This window comes from Callionymus lyra, chromosome 11, assembly GCF_982586985.1.
Source record: "Callionymus lyra chromosome 11, fCalLyr1.hap1.1, whole genome shotgun sequence".
In the NCBI taxonomy this organism is placed as follows: domain Eukaryota; kingdom Metazoa; phylum Chordata; class Actinopteri; order Syngnathiformes; family Callionymidae; genus Callionymus; species Callionymus lyra.
In genome coordinates this window covers 5,879,152-5,900,809 of record NC_141828.1, presented here as the reverse complement: position 1 = coordinate 5,900,809, position 21,658 = coordinate 5,879,152, and the positions used below count along the sequence as shown (strand labels likewise).

The 21,658-nt window shown below is 41.6% G+C and overlaps 3 protein-coding genes across 3 annotated transcripts; 2 read left to right on the top strand and 1 right to left on the bottom strand.

Annotated features, from left to right (window-relative positions):
- Nucleotides 1–424: 424 nt before the first annotated feature.
- On the top strand, nucleotides 425–9,432 carry entpd6 (ectonucleoside triphosphate diphosphohydrolase 6). The gene is made up of 14 exons (XM_087803137.1): nucleotides 425–508; nucleotides 922–1,169; nucleotides 2,324–2,397; nucleotides 2,463–2,606; nucleotides 2,931–3,006; nucleotides 6,003–6,038; nucleotides 6,106–6,194; nucleotides 6,905–6,984; nucleotides 7,059–7,123; nucleotides 8,405–8,506; nucleotides 8,579–8,719; nucleotides 8,782–8,838; nucleotides 8,913–9,022; nucleotides 9,091–9,432. Exons 2-14 carry the CDS (start codon nucleotides 944–946, stop codon nucleotides 9,172–9,174), a joined length of 1,284 nt encoding a protein of 427 aa, XP_087659263.1. The 5' UTR covers nucleotides 425–508; nucleotides 922–943; the 3' UTR covers nucleotides 9,175–9,432.
- Nucleotides 9,433–9,641: 209 nt separating this feature from the next.
- On the bottom strand, nucleotides 9,642–18,044 carry abhd12 (abhydrolase domain containing 12, lysophospholipase). Its single transcript, XM_087802465.1, has 13 exons — nucleotides 17,299–18,044; nucleotides 16,264–16,385; nucleotides 14,991–15,096; nucleotides 14,800–14,919; nucleotides 14,030–14,060; nucleotides 13,907–13,952; nucleotides 13,668–13,797; nucleotides 13,574–13,611; nucleotides 13,410–13,489; nucleotides 12,549–12,631; nucleotides 12,394–12,472; nucleotides 10,241–10,368; nucleotides 9,642–10,160 (listed from the first exon to the last, which is right to left on the bottom strand). Exons 1-13 carry the CDS (start codon nucleotides 17,757–17,759, stop codon nucleotides 10,130–10,132), a joined length of 1,455 nt encoding a protein of 484 aa, XP_087658591.1. The 5' UTR covers nucleotides 17,760–18,044; the 3' UTR covers nucleotides 9,642–10,129.
- A 170-nt stretch (nucleotides 18,045–18,214) lies between these two features.
- Nucleotides 18,215–21,535, top strand: gins1 (GINS complex subunit 1 (Psf1 homolog)). Its single transcript, XM_087802466.1, has 6 exons — nucleotides 18,215–18,364; nucleotides 19,674–19,738; nucleotides 19,821–19,919; nucleotides 19,979–20,069; nucleotides 21,181–21,372; nucleotides 21,440–21,535. The coding sequence occupies exons 1-6, from the start codon at nucleotides 18,290–18,292 to the stop codon at nucleotides 21,506–21,508; spliced, it is 591 nt and encodes a 196-aa protein (XP_087658592.1). The 5' UTR covers nucleotides 18,215–18,289; the 3' UTR covers nucleotides 21,509–21,535.
- The last annotated feature ends 123 nt before the right edge of the window (nucleotides 21,536–21,658 follow it).

Genomic DNA, 21,658 nt, shown 5'->3' with positions numbered 1-21,658 from the left:
TGTAGCTTGCACAACATTAAATAAGTATAGTTTTTCGAAGTTTGTAGGCGGAACTCTTGAGCACTGTAGAGAGAAAATGGTCTGCTGAAGGTGCTCATATAGTACATGCAAGAGTTGAAGCACACACGGAACTGATAGTTTTGTTTTATCAGCCAAAACAACAAATAAACTGAAACAGTTCCGCTTTTTTCGCCTAATTGGAGGGCCGGCTCGTCCAAACGCGACCTGCCACTCAGTGCATCTGCGACCGTGAATTATCGAACAACGTTCTCGTGAAAATTCACGAGAATTTTTGCACAATATTATTTTTTCTGAAATTATAAGCGAAATGTGATGAAATAAATGTGTTCTTTTTCATTTTATCTCCCGCCCGTTTCCAAACCAAACACCTTGATCAAAACATGCTGACGTCATCACCCGGCGACGCTGTGTGTGTTTTTCCAAGGATCGTGAGGAGGATGTGGAGCAGGAACTGTTGAATGTCGCCAGCTCGGAACACGACTGACCGGTAACTTTAACGAATTTACGTCGTTTTTATAAGTCACTGTGAAGTTTAGCCACCTGGCTACATACAACCCGCTACATTTACGAGCTCACGACTCAGGTTAACGGTTTATTCCAGACGAACTAAACCAGCATGTAATGTCGCATCACTTTATTATCTTATGCGATTATAAGACTTGCGATTTGTTCATGTAAACATCAGAGTTATTGTGGGTTTACGTGGAGTCTGGAAACAGCTTGTCTTTGTTGTTGTAGCCCCAGTTATAAAACTAATCTGCTGCTAATAAGTAGTTAAATATCTGCCCTGTGATCCACTTCATAAGATAAACTTGACCTGGTTAGTTGGACTAAAGTTAGTTGGACTAAAGTGAGTTGGACTAAAGTGAGTTGAGCCTCAGAGTGATGTTTGCTCCACAGATGCTGAGCAGCATGAGTCGAGATGAAGAGGCTGAAGTTGACTGCAGTTTTCCTGTCCCTCGCCTTCCTGCTCCTCTACCTGCTGTCCATGAAGCATTATTACGACCATGGAGACCGAATCTACAGACCCCCCACCCACCTGCGGGACCCTCAGCCGGACGGCTGGAACTTCTACTACGGCATCATGTTTGATGCGGGCAGCACCGGCACCAGGATCCACATTTTCAAGTTCCAGGCGGGTCAAAAAGGTGAGAAGAGGACGTTTTTATTGAACTTGTTTTCAGAGCCTTGAAGTAGAACTGCCTTGAGGGTCTCTTTAGACCCAGTTTATATCATACGTGAAGGTCTGCCGGACCCAAATCTTCAGGGTTTCCACGTAGAGCAGTGCAGTGACCCAGTCATGAGAGGCGAGTGTCACCAGGTACAAGACGCGCCGCTGGTTATTTAAGTACATTTAACATTAGTTTATATCTTCATCTGAATGAGGAGAATAGCATTTGATTCACAGGTCACTGCGTAGGTCTAGGAGCTCCAACAGATGGAGGTAAATCTGGTTGGAAGGTTTTATTTAGAATCTTTATAATCTTGAATTCCAAGGCTAGACATGGAACAGCCACAACACTGTTGGAGAGAACGAGGTCACACATCATCAAATCCTTATAATGTACGTTGGACTTGCTCTAGAATAGAATAGAATAGATTAGAATATCACAAGTACCAGGCAACAAAGTGCAGTTTGTATCCATCCGGAAGTGCTTTAGCAGAATATAGATATTAATGTAAAATGAGAAGAGATACATTAGTAAAAGCTATACAGACTATAAATATAAATAAAAATATTTTAATGTGCTAATATTGTGTGTCAGTATAATGGCACTATTATAAAACGTCATCAGTAGTTTCTCTAAAGACTGTCAGTCATTTTTGTTGGGTATCATTTTGTTTCACAAGTCAATGTTTTAGTTTTAGAGGAATTATGAGGAACTGACAGAATGTTGATGCATCGAATCAAAACTGTTGGATTCAAATGGAGGAGATTCACCAAATGGAAGATACAACTTCCTAAGAATGTGAGCTGGGACTCACAGATAAGTTAAATTAACATATCCAACTGATTAAGTAATTTATAGAGATCGGTGTGTCTCCCCCAAGATTTTTCAGTTTTATTATTATTGTATTTATATTTTTGTTTACAATTTCCCATTCGTCTTCTTCTTTCTAGTTCTCAGTAATCTTGGTAATGTTAACTTATTTTTCTCTAAAAAAATAAATGATAAATAAACGGCTTAAGAAATACATTTTATTAAACTGGTGAAGGTGAACATTGAAGTAAAGGGATTGTCATGGAAATACAAAAAATGTTAATAATTAATATGAACATATATGTGTTTCTACATCGTAGTACCTCTCTTGCAACATGAGACCTTCAGGGCCATCAAGCCAGGACTGTCTGCTTACGCCGTCGAGCCCCTAAAGGTACAGGCGTCGTCTCACGAGCCCCGGGTGAGTTAAAGTTCCTCACCTGCTCGTCTGTGTTGCAGTCTGCGGACGGGATCCAGCAGCTGCTGGACGTGGCAAAGGTAAACATTCCGTCCGCTCAGTGGAATGTGACTCCGGTGGCGCTGAAGGCCACGGCTGGACTCCGACTACTACCTGGAGACAAGGCTGCACAACTACTGGACGCTGTGAGTGACGCACGCACACAAACACGCACACACTGACAATGATTTATCGTGTTTCATCCAGGCCTTTAGTGATGTAACCATGGCAACGGCTTCCAAACGGTTTATTACTTGAGCTAATATCCAAACAAGTAGCCTGTGCCAGCCCAAGCTAAGCTTCCGCCCCTGCATCCTCCTAATCAGGCTGCCAAAAATAAAGTCTATTAAATCTTTTAAGTAATCAGCGATAACAAGGTTTAATCTTAATCTTTACTCTTATTATGCTCCGAGCTGATTACACTCACACATAAACATCTTTTTCACTCTTGACTCACTCTTTTATTGCAGGTGAGGACTCTGTTCCAGGCGTCGCCCTTCCTGTACAAGTCTGACAGCGTGTCAATCATGGACGGCACGGACGAAGGTATCGCTACCGTCACCGATAAGTCGTGTTCATCGAGCTCTTGTTATGATCATAATAGTTCATCACGGTCAAGGTCGTGGAGGAAATGACGTCAGTAACTAATGCTGATGTCGCATTAGTTACTGTTATTATGATGGACCAAAGCAGACATGGTTGTAGTCAAAACAGCGGTAACCATGGTGATCATTTCTACTCTAGTTATAGCTACCAAAGTGTTTTTTTAAACCAGTGGTTTCAAACTTAATCTCATTTGGGCCAAAATCTTTTATTCGCGGGGCCGAGAAAAACCTACATTTACCTTTAAGGAAGTATTATGTTTTTTTGTTATATTGACTTTTTATTCTTTGAGGCTCAATTGAGTTTTCCTTGACCAAACAAACGTATCCTCCATCATGTCTGTTCCTTATCTTATCTTAAACACTGACATCTTTAATCACATTATCAACATGAACGTAAGTCTCCTATGATTTTGAGACTATCGGAAGGACCACATGGAGAATTCTGAGCCGCTCTAGTAGAAGAACTCACATTTCTCTGATCCTTAAAACTCTTCGCTGGCTGACAGTATTGTTTTGATTGTTTAAGCGCTTGTGACCCTGAAGGGTCTAGAAAGATCTTTACAAATATTACTTACTTACTTACATAAAATGACTTGGTGTGCCACGAGTTTGACTGAGATAATTTAAACGCTTATAAAAAAAATTAAATTAAACTTAAAAAAACATTTTTTTGGAACTCTGCCTTAAAAAAAGGTGGTGATTTTTTTTGTTGTTGTTGATTGAATCGCAGTAGATTTGTAAAGAAAATATGAGATGAGAGACTTTCCTTAACCACTATCCCAAGATACATTAAATGAGTTAATAAATGTCTAATTTAATATAACAGTATGGTTAGAAAGAGACAAAACAATTCTTGGTTTTTTTTTCAAACTTCATAACGGGAGACAAATTCTAAAATGACATAAGAAATCAAAGTGTTTCAACTTAAGTATCACCTGCTCCTCAAAATAACATGTTTTCAAATATTTTTAAATCAAGTGGAAGGAATATTTTTTTCATATTATTTTCCACCACTTATTTCCTTATCGGGGTATTAGCTGGAGCCTGTCCCAGCTGCTCAGGGTGAGAGGCAAGGGATACAATTGCTGTGTCTCAAATCGTGCACTTCTCTAAATGCACTGTTTTACAGTACACTCTAAGACAGTGCACTTACTTGCGCAGTGCACAAATGTGGCCAGTGTAGTTCTGTCTCAGATCAAACTCTGCTGCTACACAGTTTCTTCTTCTACTACTTTTTAACACTGATTGTAACCAGTCGTTGAAACACTATCACTGACACTTGACAACACTTTTCTACACTTGAAACAAGTTATTAAGTTGTGTTTCATTGTGTTATTATTGTTGTTGTGTTGTTTTGTGGTAAAACGAGTGTTTTCTTGAGACATTTACGTCAGTATCTGCTCCGAAGACGCGTCGTCAGTGACGTAGCTTCAGTTTAGCTTCAGTTTAGCTTCAGTTTAGCCTCAGTTTAGCTTCAGTTTAGCCTCAGTTTAGCTTCAGTTTAGCTTCAGTTTAGCTTCAGTTTAGCTTCAGTTTAGCCTCAGTTTAGCTTCAGTTTAGCCTCAGTTTAGCTTCAGTTTAGCTTCAGTTTAGCTTCATCTACATCACTAAGATGGAGGACGTTGAGGGTGGAAAGTGTCCATCGATCCACATTCAATTTTCTGGCTGTTCAAGTGCAGAAGTGCGCGATTGTATTGAGATTGCCAGCAACAACCACTCGCCCCAAATATAAATAATGGCAGCCATTTTGACACTGTGTTATTGTTTAAGGCTGCCGTTCATTTTCACTGACGGTAACAGCGAAATGGGGCAAAAGAAAAAAGTACATAAAGTGCATAACACTACAAGGGAATGTTTGTTGTCAGATGGTTTCCATCATTTATACAGCTTTGAAAAAAATAATTAAAAAAAAAACACACAAAAGCCATTAAACCCAACACAATACACATCAAATTTGTCAAATATTCCTGCTACGTCGATCACACGTCTTAACGTCTTGATCTGGGGTCATGTGATCTCACACTGCTGGCCAGGACTTAATTATTCTTTCTTTTTTTTTTACTTGTTTATTCCAAAAACTCTCACTTAAAACCTGCGTTTGCAAAGTCCGTTTTATGTTCGGAGACGTTTGAATCGAGGTGACATAAACGAGCCGGACGAGCACGAACGCAGGGATGAAGGTCCTCTCGACACGCAGGTCCGCAAAAATAGTCCAATCCTTTTAAAGTCGTTCATACAAGCAATTATGGCCGCGTGGGATAATGTCCCGCTTAATCTTGGAGGGGGCGGGGGGGTGATTATCCCTCGCTCATTTCTGAGCCTCAAAATGTTTTCTCCTTCTCTCTTTGAGCAGTAAAAGTCTTTTAATGATCACTGAATTAACTTCTTAGCCCGACCCACTCTAGCTGCTAATGGACGCGACGCTGGCCGCTGGTCTAACCTCATTATCGCTTCCATATTTAGCAGTTCTTGGCCTGAGTGCTCGTCTATCTGTGGGCCCAGATTACCCTCAAACTGGCCCGGATGGAAGCGACTTATTGTTAATGCAGATGTGAGCGGGAGGGGTGGTCTGGGGGGGGGGGGCACTAAGTGCCAGTGTTTAGCTGTGACTTAAGCTCTCCGTGCTCCTCGCTTGTTTGTTTTGTTTTGAAAATTGCTTCTTTTCAAGTTTTATCTTAAAGCTTCTATGATACAGTTTCTGCGAGTAATCGCCCACTTCTGCCCGGCCCGGGGGTCAGAGGGCACCGATAAAAGCCACTAATGCACTAAGTCCAGAGACACTCGCGGCATAAACGAGGTGACCTGGATACACAAATCTCACTTTAGTTTGACTGTCGGCATGTACACACACATGTACACACACATGTTCACACACTTGCTAGAGTTGTCGGTTCCACCTCCAGACGACCCAACACTGACCAACCTTTGTCTTTTCAGGGATTTCGTCTTGGGTCACCATCAACTTCCTCACCGGTGAGACCCCACGTGTTTACAACTCGGCTCCGATTGACAGCTGTGGCCCCGCCCTCTTTTATTGCAGGTGGCCTTCGGGACAGTGTCACCCCCACCGTGGGGATCCTGGACCTGGGCGGGGGGTCCACTCAGATCACCTTCAAACCTCAGGACGAGGTGAGTTGGAACATGTAGAACTTCACACGTGTCAAGATGGAGATGGTTACAGTAATCCTGGGCACACCCCCGAGCCAGAGGGGGCGGAGCCTCTCGGAGCCGCTGAAACCTTTTATCTTTTTCATTGAAATGTTTATTTAATTAATTAATTATTTTTTTTTAGAATTATTATTAATAATTTATTATTATTTTTTTTTAAATTATTTAATTTAATAATTCATTAATTTTTATATTGAAAAGTCGCTTTTTAATAATAATAAAAAATGAAATTTATAATTTTTCTACATAAAGATTTTTATATTTTGATCTCAGTAATTTAATAAAAAAAGGTAAATTTAATATTTTTTTATTTTTTGTCTTTTTAGTTCCATATAAACATGTTAGTATAGAGTATAGATGATACATGATAGTATAGAGCTACTTGAAGGAACTCTCAGCCAATCATGTGACGCGCAGACGATCATGTGATTGTTCGATTATTTTTTTTTTTTTTATCACCCATTCAATATACAGTATTAACTTTACAATTAAATTATTGAAATTAATTCAATTCTTATAAAACCAACAACGTGTTCAATATAAAGGATCAAAGTTTCAACAGTAAAAATTAAACGGTTCAGTAGGTAATTACATTTTTATTTATTTATTTAATTAAATGATTATTAATTATTTCTCAAGTTTCCTGACGCCACTGACACACTTGTGTGCAGCAAACCATCCAGACGTCTCCCGTGGACTTCATCACGTCCTTCCAGATGTTCAACACCACACACAACCTCTACACACACAGGTGCACACAGACACAAATGAAGTCGCACACTCATGATCTGATGTTTGTGTGTGTTTGTGTGTTTGTGTGTGTAGTTATTTAGGTCTGGGTCTGATGTCGGCTCGACTCTCCATCTTAGGTGGCGTGGAGGCCCCGCCCTGTGAGTCCCCCGTCCTCCCTCGTCCTCCCTCGTCCTCCCCCGTCCTCCCCCGTCCTCCCTCGTCCTCCCCCGTCCTCCCTCGTCCTCCCTCGTCCTCCCTCGTCCTCCCTCGTCCTCCCTCGTCCTCCCTCGTCCTCCCTCGTCCTCCCCCGTCCTCCCTCGTCCTCCCCCGTCCTCCCTCGTCCTCCCTCGTCCTCCCTCGTCCTCCCTCGTCCTCCCCCGTCCCCCCTCGTCCTTGCTTCCATCAGAGTTGTTTTTCTTTCATCTCCAGATTAATAAGCCATTATCTAATCTCTTAATATCAGAGCAAGATTAACTGCTGCTGCGGCCAGCTGCTGTTTATCTGTTCCAAGATCTGTCTGTCCACTCTTCTGTCTGTCCTCACTCTCTTCTGTCTGTCTGTCTGTCCTCACTCTTCTGTCTGTCCACACTCTCTTCTGTCTGTCTGTCCACACTCTCTTCTGTCTGTCTGTCCTCACCCTCTTCTGTCTGTCCTCACTCTCATCCTTCCGTCTGTCTGTCCTCACTCTCTTCTGTCTGTCTGTCCTCACTCTCTTCTGTCTGTCTGTCTGTCCTCACTCTTCTGTCTGTCCACACTCTCTTCTGTCTGTCTGTCTGTCCTCACCCTCTTCTGTCTGTCCCCACTCTCATCCTTCTGTCTGTCTGTCCTCACTCTCTTCTGTCTGTCTGTCTGTCCTCACTCTCTTCTGTCTGTCTGTCCTCACTCTCTTCTGTCTGTCTGTCTGTCCTCACTCTCTTCTGTCTGTCTGTCCTCACTCTCTTCTGTCTGTCTGTCTGTCCTCACTCTCTTCTGTCTGTCTGTCTGGCCTCACTCTCTTCTGTCTGTCTGTCCTCACTCTCTTCTGTCTGTCTGTCTGTCCTCACTCTCTTCTGTCTGTCTGTCCTCACTCTCTTCTGTCTGTCTGTCTGTCCTCACTCTCTTCTGTCTGTCTGTCTGTCCTCACTCTCAACCTTCCGTCTGTCTGTCCTCACTCTTCCGTCTGTCCTCACTCTTCCGTCTGTCCTTACTCTCTTCTGTCTGTCTGTCCTCACTCTCATCCTTCCGTCTGTCTGTCCTCACTCTTTTCTGTCCGTCCGTCCTCACTTTCTTCTGTCCTCACTCTTTTCTGTCTGTCTGTCCTCACTCTCTTCTGTCTGTCCTCACATCTGTTTGTCTTCACTCTCATCCTTCTGTCTGTCCTCTCTTCTGTCTTTTCTCACCCTTATCCTTCTGTCCTGCATCACTCTGGTCTGTCTGTCCTCACTCTGGTGTGTGAACAGTAGGGGGCAGTACTCAGCTGGTGAGTCCCTGCTTGGCTCCAGAGTACTCGGGCTCCTGGCAGCACAATGACATCATGTACACAGTGAAGGGACAGAAAGCAGGTAAAACAAAAAAGGGGATCCAGGTGTGTGATGACGCGTCATTGGTCGGGAAGTAACACGTGACGTCTGCAGGTGAACCCATGTTGTCAGCGTGTCGCACCCGAGTGGAGAAGCTTCTGTACAGGAAGCTGGAGAAGGTGGTGGAGGTGGAGGACATGGACTTCTACGCCTTCTCCTTCTACTACGACCGTGCCGTCGACCTCGGAGCGATCGGTAAAACCTCAACCCATCACCTCGACACCCTTGAATGTTTGGTTGAACTTGTGTTTGTGCAGAAGCTCAGTCTGCTGGAGTGATCAGCCTCGGCCAGTTCTCTGACGCCGCAGAGAGAGGTGAGACACCGCCCCCTGCTGGCCATCATGAGCAGCGCTCTCGAGTGACGTGTGCGACCCTCTTGTGTCCTCAGCCTGTGCGGGTTCATACCTCCCAGACCAAGGTCCCTTTCTGTGTCTGGACCTGGTCTACATCTCCGTCCTGCTGCAGGAGCTGGGCTTCCCTCCTCACAAGCAGCTCAAGGTCAGGAGCTCGGTCCAAAGGTCACACAATAGTTATCTTTAAAGTTATCTTTGTTTTTGTTTTCGCAGCTGGCCAGAGCCATCAATCACACGGAGACCAGCTGGGCCCTCGGCGCCACCTTCCACTACCTCGAATATCTGAAGTCCGTCTGAGCCGGACCCCTGACCCTGACCGAGCCAATACCTCAAGATACTCCGAAGTCACGTGTCGTTGTTATGAAAGGGTTGTCGGCCTGAATCCCGTGTGATAATAAACTTTTTCTACAGATATTTTATCTGGTAAATGAATGTGACTTTGTTAGCTTAGCCCAGTGGTTAGCATTTACATTGGTACAGTACAGTATAAATGGAATGTATTTTATATAATATTTATATTTTTAAATCTGATATAAAAGCATGTTTTCCCCCAAATATTTTGTTTGTGTTCACTTGCATATTTTTAAGGGTGAATAATTACTTCCATAAACTGCTAGACTAGTAATGAATAATATACAGAACAAACAAACAAATCAATACAAAAGAAAGTTTGTACATGACCTTTGACCTCCTTCAGAGTCGCGTAGATACATTCAAAAGGTCGCGTGTGGCGCCAAACGTGATTAAAAGAGAAGACATTGAGGTAAAACCGGAAATATTTAATTCAGACATGATCCAACAAAGAAAATCAAAAGAATAAAAGCCTTCAAGTCGTCACATTTCTTCTTCAACAACATCCACAGCCACCGCGTACAATTGTGTCTCTTTGGTTTCAAGATACTTGGGAATACTGCGAGGGAAGATTCTGCTCGTGCAATGTAACGGATACGAGTTATTGTCGCTTCAGGAGGTTTCTCTAAGAAACCTTCAGGGTGAGAAGAACAACAGCTGCTAGTGGTCGACGGCACTTGTAAAAACCGCAGATGGAATTAAAAGTGTACAGTGAAAAAAAACAACATTTTCTTCACGTGGCCATTAAACTTCAAAACATCCTGCTCTGGATCCATAAACACATTCAGGCCTTGATGATGATGATGATGATGAGGATGAGTGATGATGATGAAGATGATCGGGTAACAGTCGTCGAAGGGAATGTCAACAGGAAGTGAAACGTCTCAAGTCCAGGTTCCTCTCAGTGACTCTCAGTCGAGCCCAGGAAGTCCCTGGAAGAAGAAACGGACGGTTACGCAAGAGAAGAGCGGTGTGAAAGGTCAAAGGTCAGGGGGGGGGAGGGGGGTAGTACCTCAAGATGTCTGGTAGCTCCGGGCTCCTGTAGATGTATTTGTGTCTATAGTTGCGACTGGCGGGAAACGGGACAAACTGTATTTTGTGGCCTTTCAAGGTCTGGGACTGAGTGGCCTGATTGTAGAGCTGGAAGATAAGAGTTGATGACAATATCAAGGCCATGTTCTTTTATTAGTATTAAAAAACATTGAAAAGCTTTACATAGGAATAAGGAATCAAACAAACAGGATTCATTTTGAAAAAAAGTCACAGTGAGTGAAGAAAACTGACCAGAAACAGTTTCAACTGAGAAAAATCTCTAAACTTAGGAAAAATGATGTCACAACATGATCTGGATCTTATAATCCATGTGTTTGTGTCGTTTAGACTATTGTAACAGTTTATTTTGGTGTCTAAACAAGAAGGATCTTCTCGCCTGCAGTTCATACAAAACTCTGCAGCCAGAATTCTGAGCCGTTCTAGTAGAAGAACTCACATTTCTCCTTCAAACTCTTCACTGGCTGCCAGTTTCTTTCAGGATCATTTTAAAATTCTGGTTCTTACTTTCAGATCTATTCATGGTCAGACCTTCCATCAGTGATCTGATCCAGACTTACACCCCAGCTCGGGCTCTGAGGTCTGTGGATCAGAATCTACTGATGGTTCCTGAACTTCCGGACCAGAGGAGAGAAATCCTCCCAGACTGTTGCTCCTAAGCTTTGGAACCCTCTCTGTGTTTGATGATCTACTGACTCCTTCAAGAAACATCTGTGTTTGATGATCTACTGACTCCTTCAAGAAACATCTGTGTTTGATGATCTACTGACTCCTTCAAGAAACATCTGTGTTTGATGATCTACTGACTCCTTCAAGAAACATCTGTGTTTGATGATCTACTGACTCCTTCAACAAACATCTGTGTTTGATGATCTACTGACTCCTTCAACAAACATCTGTGTTTGATGATCTACTGACTCCTTCAACAAACATCTGTGTTTGATGATCTACTGACTCCTTCAAGAAACATCTGTGTTTGATGATCTACTGACTCCTTCAAGAAACATCTCTGTGTTTGATGATCTACTGACTCCTTCAAGAAACATCTGTGTTTGATGATCTACTGACTCCTTCAAGAAACATCTGTGTTTGATGATCTACTGACTCCTTCAAGAAACATCTGTATTTGATGATCTACTGACTCCCTCAAGAAACATCTGTGTTTGATGATCTACTGACTCCTTCAAGAAACATCTGTGTTTGATGATCTACTGACTCCTTCAAGAAACATCTGTATTTGATGATCTACTGACTCCCTCAAGAAACATCTGTGTTTGATGATCTACTGACTCCTTCCAGAAACATCTGTGTTTGATGATCTACTGACTCCTTCAAGAAACATCTGTGTTTGATGATCTACTGACTCCTTCAAGAAACATCTGTGTTTGATGATCTACTGACTCCTTCAAGAAACATCTGTGTTTGATGATCTACTGACTCCTTCAAGAAACATCTGTGTTTGATGATCTACTGACTCCTTCAAGAAACATCTGTGTTTGATGATCTACTGACTCCTTCAAGAAACATCTCTGTGTTTGATGATCTACTGACTCCTTCAAGAAACATCTGTGTTTGATGATCTACTGACTCCTTCAAGAAACATCTGTGTTTGATGATCTACTGACTCCTTCAAGAAACATCTGTGTTTGATGATCTACTGACTCCTTCAAGAAACATCTGTGTTTGATGATCTACTGACTCCTTCAAGAAACATCTGTGTTTGATGATCTACTGACTCCTTCAAGAAACATCTCTGTGTTTGATGATCTACTGACTCCTTCAAGAAACATCTGTGTTTGATGATCTACTGACTCCTTCAAGAAACATCTGTGTTTGATGATCTACTGACTCCTTCAAGAAACATCTGAAGACACTTTTATTTGAGCTTTTCCCTGATTTTCTGAGACTCGTGTGTTTGTCTTATGTGTCTTGATCCTTTAAAGTATATATTTTAACTGTGTATTGTTTTGATTGTTCAAGCTCTTTGTGACCCTGGTCTAGAAACATCTTTACAAACAACCATTACTTACTTCCTGTAGCGAAACGAATGGTCATCAGAATGAAGAGAAGACAGTAAAATCCTTATCTATTAATCTTAAAAAGATGACATCATACCTTCTGGCCCAGATCAAACGGAACCACCGAGTCGTCCTCAGCGTGGAGGATCAGCACCGGACACGAGATGTGATGAACACTACGGACACGTCAGCTTTAGTTCCACAGTTCTGTCTACGGGCTGTTGGCAACGTAAAGGTCAAAGGTCACCTTACTTTTCGTCGCTGGCGAAGCGGATATTGTTCGCAGTTATTGAATCCAGGAAAAAATAGTCAAAGCCGGGCAGGTACCGATACACCTGGAGAAAGTTCATACATGTGTATTCATGTACATTCATATGGAGTGTAAGTGTATATTTGTTGAGTTTAAGTGTATATTTGTTGAGTTTAAGTATATATTTATGGAGTTAAAGTGTATATTTATGGACTTAAACTGTATATTTGTTGAGTTGAAGTGTATATTTCTGGAGTGTCAATATATACTTGTTGAGTTTAAGTGTATATTTCTTGAGTTCAAGTGTATATTTATGGTGTTTAAGTGTATATTTATGGTGTTTAAGTGTATATTAATGGAGTTAAGTGTATATTTGTTGAGTTCAAGTGTATATTTGTTGAGTTCAAGTGTATATTTGTTGAGTTTAAGTGTATATTTGTTGAGTTCAAGTGTATATTTGTTTAGTTCAAGTGTATATTTATGGAGTTTAAGTGTATATTTATGGAGTTTAAGTGTATATTTGTTGAGTTCAACTGTATATTTGTTGAGTTCAAGTGTATATTTGTTGAGTTCAAGTGTATATTTGTTGAGTTCAAGTGTATATTTGTTGAGTTCAAGTGTATATTTGTTTAGTTCAAGTGTATATTTGTTGAGTTCAAGTGTATATTTGTTGAGTTCAAGTGTATATTTGTTGAGTTCAAGTGTATACTTGTTGAGTTCAAGTGTATATTTATGAAGCTCAAGTGTATATTTATGGAGTTTAAGTATATATTTATGTAGTTTAATTGTATATTTCTAGAGTGTAAGTGTATATTTGTTGAGTTCAAGTGTATATTTATGGTTGTGAACCTGTGTTCAGTTACCATGGAGAACGGGTGACTCTTAGCTTCCTCCCTGATGTTGGTGAACGGAGACTCGAGCACGAGAGCGTCTGGAGGAGACCCTGAAACACACACACACACACACACTGTGAAGCTGTGATGTGCGTCCATGTGTGTGTGTGTGCATGTGTGTGTGTGTGCGTTACCTTTCTCACACAGGTGTCTCACCAGGTTTGTGGCGACTCTGAAAACAAACGTGAGTGACATCTCTGACAAGAAAACACAGGCCTGTGGTCTCACCCCGTCCCCAGAGAGTGGCCCCAGATGTAGAGCGGCCTTTTGTCCACGCGCTGTTTCAGCCAGTCGTACACAAAGAGAGAGTCCGCCGTCATGCCGGCCTCTGAAGGCGAGCCGTCCGAGTCGCCCCAGCCTGGAATTCCAAACACGGTCACACACGGACACACACACACAGTCTCACACACAGTCTCACACATACAGTCTCACACATACAGTCTCACACACCAGTGACACAAACTCACCTCGGTAGTCGAACGTGACGACGTGGTACGATAACGAGCTGAGAACCTGCAGAGACACAAAGTGAGTGTGTGTCTGTCAGTGTTAGTGTGTACATGTGTGTACATGTGTGTACATGTGTGTACCTTATACAACTGAACTCTGTGGTCACCCCCTCTGTGGAGAAACAACCGCAGAGTCAAAAGAATAGATGTGTTGAAAAATGTACACTTAACACACAAATATTCACTGCGTTTATTCATATTTGTGTTGCAATTAAACTCCCACACACTAGATGGCAGCAGTCATTACGTCCTCCACAGCTAAACACAAGGACATCCCTGGAGAGAGAACCCAGCGATGACTGAGGACGAGAGGATACAGTCGACTTCCTGCATCTTTTAAAGCTGACGTTTGGACATATTTTTTGGTTTCGAGACAAATGAAAAGAGAGTCAAGTACTCGTAGAATACTACAAAGATATTCTTGTTCCTACAGTTTCCAAATATATTGTATTGTTGTCCCCGTATCGCCGCTACACACCTTCTTAAATACTTCATAAAAAATGTACTTTATAAATAACGATCAAGAGTCAAAAACGTCGCTACAAGGATCTATTTTTTTTACTTGTTTCCCAAAAAAACATCTCAACACAACAATAATCCTCACGTGTACGACACTAGAAGGACACAAATAACAACCTACACACACACACACCCCCACCCCCACCCCCACCCCCACACACACACACACACACACACACACACACACACACACACACACACACACACACACACACACACACACACACACACACACACACACACACACACACACACACACACACACACACACACACACACACACACACACACACACACACACACACACACACACACACACACGAGCCACTCACCTGGTCCCTGCGTTGCCGTGGAGATAAAGGATGACAGGATGAGAGGATCTTATCATGGAATCGAACCAATGGCCTTCCTGGCCCTCGGCTGCTCGCCACATGTGATCCGGAACCGTGTGCCTGAACAGAACCGTCGGGATAATAAAGAGTTGCGCTTTCTTTGTGGGTCGGACTCGTGCGACTTGTGTTACCAGACTCCGATCTTCAGGCCCTCTTCGGGTTCCAGGTAAAAGTTGTGTGTGTGGTTCAGTCCCTGGTCCAGGGGGCGCTGCAGGTCGATGAAGTAGGGGAGCCTCGCTGGAGCGGAAACACATGGACGGGTCAGTACTGGTCAGTACTGGTCAGTACTGGTCAGTACTGGTCAGTTACTGAAGTGTTTTTTAATCATTTTATTATAATTGGATTTAATTATGTGCATATTTAAGGTTGAATTATTATTTATTTTTTTCAACATTTTTGCTATTAATGATTTTTACACATTAAGTTTGATATGCCGATTCCAATTATAAAAAAATAAATTAAATATATTATAGATAAACTATGTGCAAAAAAACTAAACTTTTTGATATAAAAACATTATTAAGTTATATTATTTAAAAAGATAATCCAATTCTTAACCCTTGTACCGCCTCTGGGTCAAGGTGACCCTGAGGCTGAAAACATTATCCCTTGCGTTGTCTCTGGGTCAGGATGAATCGGTGGCCTGAAAACAAATGTGTTCATATTATCCCTTGTGTCGTCTCTGGGTCAAGGTCAACGACGTCCACCACTGCATATGTATTTCTGAAAGCCAGGGAGGTCGTTCATTGAGACAGAGAAGCAACACAAGGGATACCACAAACATTTGTTTTCTCGCCTTCGGGTCAACTTGACCCAGAGACAACACAAGGAATACCACAAAAAATGTGTTTTCAGGCCTTCGGGTCACCTTGACCCAGAGACAACACAGTGGATACCACAAACACATCTGTTTTCAGGCCTTTGGGTCACCTTGACCTAGAGATAATGCAAGGGATACCACAAACATCTGTTTTCAGGCCTTTGGGTCACCTTGACCTAGAGATAATGCAAGGGATACCACAAACACATCTGTTTTCAGGCCTTTGGGTCACCTTGACCTAGAGATAATGCAAGGGATACCACAAACACATCTGTTTTCAGGCCTTTGGGTCACCTTGACCTAGAGATAATGCAAGGGATACCACAAACACATTTGTTTCTGGGCCTTTGGGTCACCTTGACCTAGAGATAATGCAAGGGATACCACAAACACATTTGTTTCTGGGCCTTTGGGTCACCTTGACCCAGAAACAAGGGTTAAAAAAAATAATTTCAGTAAAAATGAAAAATTCAACAACATCAACATTATGTAACAATATGTTAATTTGTTAAATATTGTGACAAACTGTCAAAGAAACACAAACATGTTTAAAAAAAATAAAACTACACAAACATGAAACTCACCAAAGTTAAGAAAGACTAGTTTGGCTTGAATGGATGGACAGAGTTTCACCAGAACCGGGATGAAGGCGTAGACCAGCAGCAGACCCAGGAGGACCCGCTTCACCCGGGACATCAGACCGGACCTGCAGGGACACCAAGACGGGTCAATGAAAATACACACAAATACTCACACACACACACACACACACATAGTTTCAAGTTCCTCTTGTGTCTTTGCTCTGATGAATAATTGAATAATCCAACAGGATCTATTACACATGACCTCTGGAGCAGTCGTCTTATTTTGAAACTCCCATTAATCCCTGACATGATCTTAAACCTTGAGATTTATTTTGAAATGATTAATAAAAACAAATGTGACTTTAGCTCGAACAACAGGTGTCTTGACTCACCCAGACTCATTAAACCAACAACAGTCACAGAACAATTCAAACACTAACAAGTTTGTACTTGTTGTTACACTTGTTTCTTTCATCACCAGACCTGGAGGTCAATCTATATTTTTATTTATTTTTATTATTCATTACTGTATTTATTGCCCCTCAGAAATATTTAAGTGGCTTAAAAATATTTTTGGGGAAAAAAACGCTTTTACAGGTAAAAACAAATACAGTATAGTAAAGTATTCAATGAAATAAAGATGATATTTAGCTCAATTGTATTACTTTATTTGATACTTTTCGCTGCTGTGTTTGTCTCGTGACTCACAACAGTATAAAAGTAACAACACAGCACAATCCAGTACAGAGGTTAAAAACACGCCCCCTAGTGGTGACGACAGTCAGTGACCCCTAAAAAAGAGGAAACACCAGAAACATCTACTTCATGTCTCGCCCTTATGAAAGTCCTCCATCCTACCGAGACCAGAACCAGTTACACCGGCACCACGTCCACAGAACTGGGTCGAACAAGTACATTAAAGGTAAACATTTAAAATAAATACTTTATTATTTTGGGATTTTCTACTTGTCATTCTTGATAACATTATCTTATTTGTAGAAGATTAGGATTAAAGACCGGCTGTCCTCGACTCACCTCCGTAACCTTCTCTTCATCGTCGCCACCTCAGTCGGGCCAGAACCGGACCCGGACCCAAACGACTCTTCCCCGGGCCCGTCCGTGCCCGAGTCCACCTCAGAACCAGAGTTCGCGTTGTCAGTCCGCTTCCGCATACCTGAGGAGTGCAGATGGCAGGTGGAGGTGAGAAGCGCCGGGAGCCGGTTTTCTGGACAGAACCGAGTCCCCGCTGATCCGCACCGAGGACCGCAGAAGCTGCCGAACCACAGCCAATGGGCGAGGAGGTTCTTGGGCACGTGACCGTGACGTGCCGCGTTCAAGCCGTTTTCAGAAAGTCGGAAATTACACAACCAAAACAAAGATGGTGAATAGCGCGCGTTGCGTTCACGGACCGTTTCGAACTTGGGTTTTAATTCGCTTGTGTAATAAAGAACATCTATTTTAAAACAACAATAACGTAACAGGAACAATATGAACATTGAGGAATATACCAGAACAAAACACCAAAAATATCATAATATTAACACATTTTATATTTCCCATTATTACAATCTTGCATTATTATTCTTATAAGATCAATCTTTGCAAAGTAAGACGTCATTTTAAAAGGAGAAACAACTATCAATATCATTAAACCTAATCTTATTAAAAGTTTGATTTGTTACCTTAAAGTACTCGTTTGAACACAAGCTGTCAAGTGCAGAACCGGAAGTGTGTTTTATCAAAACGGTTTGTTTCTATTAAAAATGGGAAACTGTGTTGATTAAATAAACTTGAACTCACCTTAAGAAATATTCGGGAAGTTGTTCCATGTTCTCGCTCCAAGACAAGACGATTCAGGTGTTTTAAGAAAACCAAACAGGAAGACTATGTTCCGTTTGACCCCAAGCGGATGCCGTTGTCGCGTTACGTATTGCGTCACGTGGTCAAAACATCACAGTTTACCCGCGAAATTTTCCCGTACGAGGAGCTCAGTGTTTTGTCGAAGGAACCTGAGTTTTATTTGAACATGTTCTGTGAGAAAGCGGTCGAGTTGATCCGGGAACTTCATCGGATGAGCGAAGGACAACTTCCGGCCTTCAACGTAAGTTTGTCAGAAGAGATACTTCTGTTAAAAGTGTGTCATTTAAACTAGAAACTGATAAAAACTGACAGTTTTGATGTTGGTTTATAAAAATGCTGTTCCATGAAATGCGAGTGTTTCGCTTGTTTAAGAAACATTGATTATTAAGAAGTGAAAGATGAACACTGAGGATGAAAGTCATACCTGAGCCCGCAGTTCTCGAATTTTTCACTAAGCTTTTAAGGATTTATTTTTTTAAATGTCATCATTAACATATGATTACTTTAATGATAATTTATTTTAAGTTTCTAGAGTAAAATTACTCCACATTTACCAGGACAGTAGTGAAGGTCTCCATGAATCAAAACCCAGTGGAATTGTTCACTAAGCTTTTAAGGATTTTTTTTTAAATTTAATTTTTTAAATGTCATTAATGACTGTATTTAATGATCATTTATTTCAAATTTCTACAGTAAAATTACTCCACATTTACCAGAACAGTAGTCAAGGTCTTCATGACTCATAATCCAGTGGAATTTTTCACTAAACTTTTAAGTTTTTTATTTTTATTTAATTGTTTTAAATGTCGTCATTAATGACTGTATTTCATGATCATTTACTTCAAATTTCTGCAGTAAAATCTCTCCAAATTTTCCAGGATAATAGTCAAGGTCATCATGAATCATAATCCAGTGGAATTTTTCACTAACTTTAAAGAGTTTCATTATATGATATTTAAAATCAATATGTAGTTATTGAAAGATTATAATGATATAACTTTTAAATGTACCCCATAAAAGTTTAAGATACATTTCCGCTATAGTGCTATTAACACAATTTAAATTAATTAATTAATTTGTGTTATTAGGTAAGGTAGAACTTTATTGATCCCTCAGGAGGTCTTCTTTGGGAAATTGTTTAAAAAAAAAAGTATCCATCGAAGAAATAATACTAAAAATTATTAATAAAAACAGAAAGTTAAAGATTATTGCTGTGGAGCTACTGGAGAGGCAGCCATCCTCGTCGGCACCTTTGTTGTTATAGGTCTTGTTATTGGTTAAAATAAATAAATGTAAACATAATAAATATAAATAAATTACATCATTTAGTCCAAAGAAAATAGAACAGGATTGCATCAGGTTGAATAAAAATAAAATAAAACATTATTACTATTAATGTATTGCTTGAGAAAAACAATTTTCAAGTTCTCTCAACCTATCTTGTAGCTTTCAGCGTCTTTACCGTAAGCCTGGCAATAGACGCGCAAGATTTCTTCAGTGCGGGTTCATGTGATGCCAGTGAAAGTCATGATCACGGTTGATGTTTGCAGGAGGATGGATTGCGACAGGTTCTGCAGGAGATGGAGTCGCTGTATGAGCAGAACCAGGGTGACGTGTAAGTGTTGAGTAATTCTTGAAGATCCAACTAATGTCACTCGTCATGTGAGATTTACTTCTGTGTTCATTCGTTTCTTCAGGAACGAGGCCAAAAGTGGCGCGAGAGCGGATTTGATTCCTTCAATCAAGCTCAGACATTGTTGTCTGCTGCGCAACCAACGCTGCATCACTGCTTACCTGTAAAAACACACAAATCTTTAAATATGTCTTCAGGTCATGTGATGAGTGTGTGTCTCAGGTACGACCGGCTGCTGAGGATAAGGGCGCTGAGATGGGAGTATGGAAGCGTTCTTCCCACGAACGTCCGCCTACACATGTGTGCAGACGAGGTATGTGATCGTTTCTCATGAGCAAGGCTTGTAAGGGAAAGAACAAGTTCCGTTCAGGATCGCTATGATGTCATCACTAGCAGCCAATGGACGAGGAGGTCGTGTCGGGCATGTGACCAAAACGTGCTGCGTTCAAGTTGTCTTTAAAAAGTTGGAAAGGTTGTAACAGAACTGGTGAATGGCAGACATGCATCTCAAACTTGAGTCATTTGCTCGTGTCATCAAGAATCACCATGATGTCATCACTAGCAGCCGAGGGATGAGTACGTTTTTGCATCGACTGTAGACGGATGTGTATGAAGCGCCGCCATCTTGGTACAGTGTCATCAGAGGCAGCGTTAACTACAGGGAAGGAGGTACTTCTCAATCTTAAAATACTATTAATCGCTGAATTTTTGGACTGATTTTCCAACGGTTTGGTTTGTTCAAAACGTCATGCATGTAGCTTTGAAACGGGGTGTTTGGATAATAATAATAAAAAGATTCCTTCTGATAATTTAGCAATTATGGCTAGACCTTATAGTTCCTGGCCATAGAAGCTGCCGTTTGAAATTAATGTCCTGAAAAACAAGCCCCCACAAAGTTGTTTAAGAACTTCTGTAATAAGAGGAATATACTCTAATCCAATAGAACTTCAAAGTCCTGAATGTTTTCTGGGTTATTTTTTTATGTCCGTATGTCTATCTAACAACCTCGTGAAAATATCTTGAAAAATGAGCGATTAGTGATGGTGTAAATACATCAGTCCTCTATAGATGTAATGCACTGTACCAAGATGGCCGCCCTGTTTACACACCGCTCTAGTGGACGGCAGCAGTCGATGCGGCGTCTATGTATATATGTATATATGTCTATGGTCCTGAGAGTCTGGCTCAACAGTTCTGTCAGTCCAAGTTAAACAACTTTGATCAAACAATGGAGATTTCTATGGCGCAGCTACACTTTAATATGAGAAAACCCGGAGTAAGTTGAAGAAAACCTGGTGAGCAGGTACCCGGCATATGTTACCATGGTTACTAACGCAGCGTCACACCTGCCACTGTTCTAGAGTCGAGCATAGATGAAACAACGCGGTGCATGTCGACTGACGTGCTCTAACCCGTGTGTGCAGCTGCAGTGGTTCTCTCAGTACAAGAAGTCTCTGGCGTCCTTCATGCGGTCGTTGGGCGGAGAAGAAGGTCTGGACGTGACTCAGGACATGAAGCCTCCCAAGAGCCTCTACATCCAGGTTCGATGTCTGAAGGATCACGGCGAGTTTGAAATCGACGACGGCACGGTGATCCTGCTGAAGAAGAACAGTCAGGTGACCGGACAGGAAGTGGCTCTTCCTCCTCGTCTGTCATGTGACCAAACGTCTTCTGTGTCCGCAGCACTTCCTGCCGCGCTGGAAATGCGAGCAGCTGATTCGTCAGGGCGTCCTGGAGCACGTCGTGTCCTGAGGAGGAGCCGGTTCGTCGTGAAGCGCGTTGTCAGAAATGTGAACTTTATTGAAACGTCTGGATTTCATAATAAAAGTCCTGCGACAGGAAAAAATAAACGTTTGGATAAAAAGAGGAAATTCTACATTTTTCATGATTCCATGGTTTGTA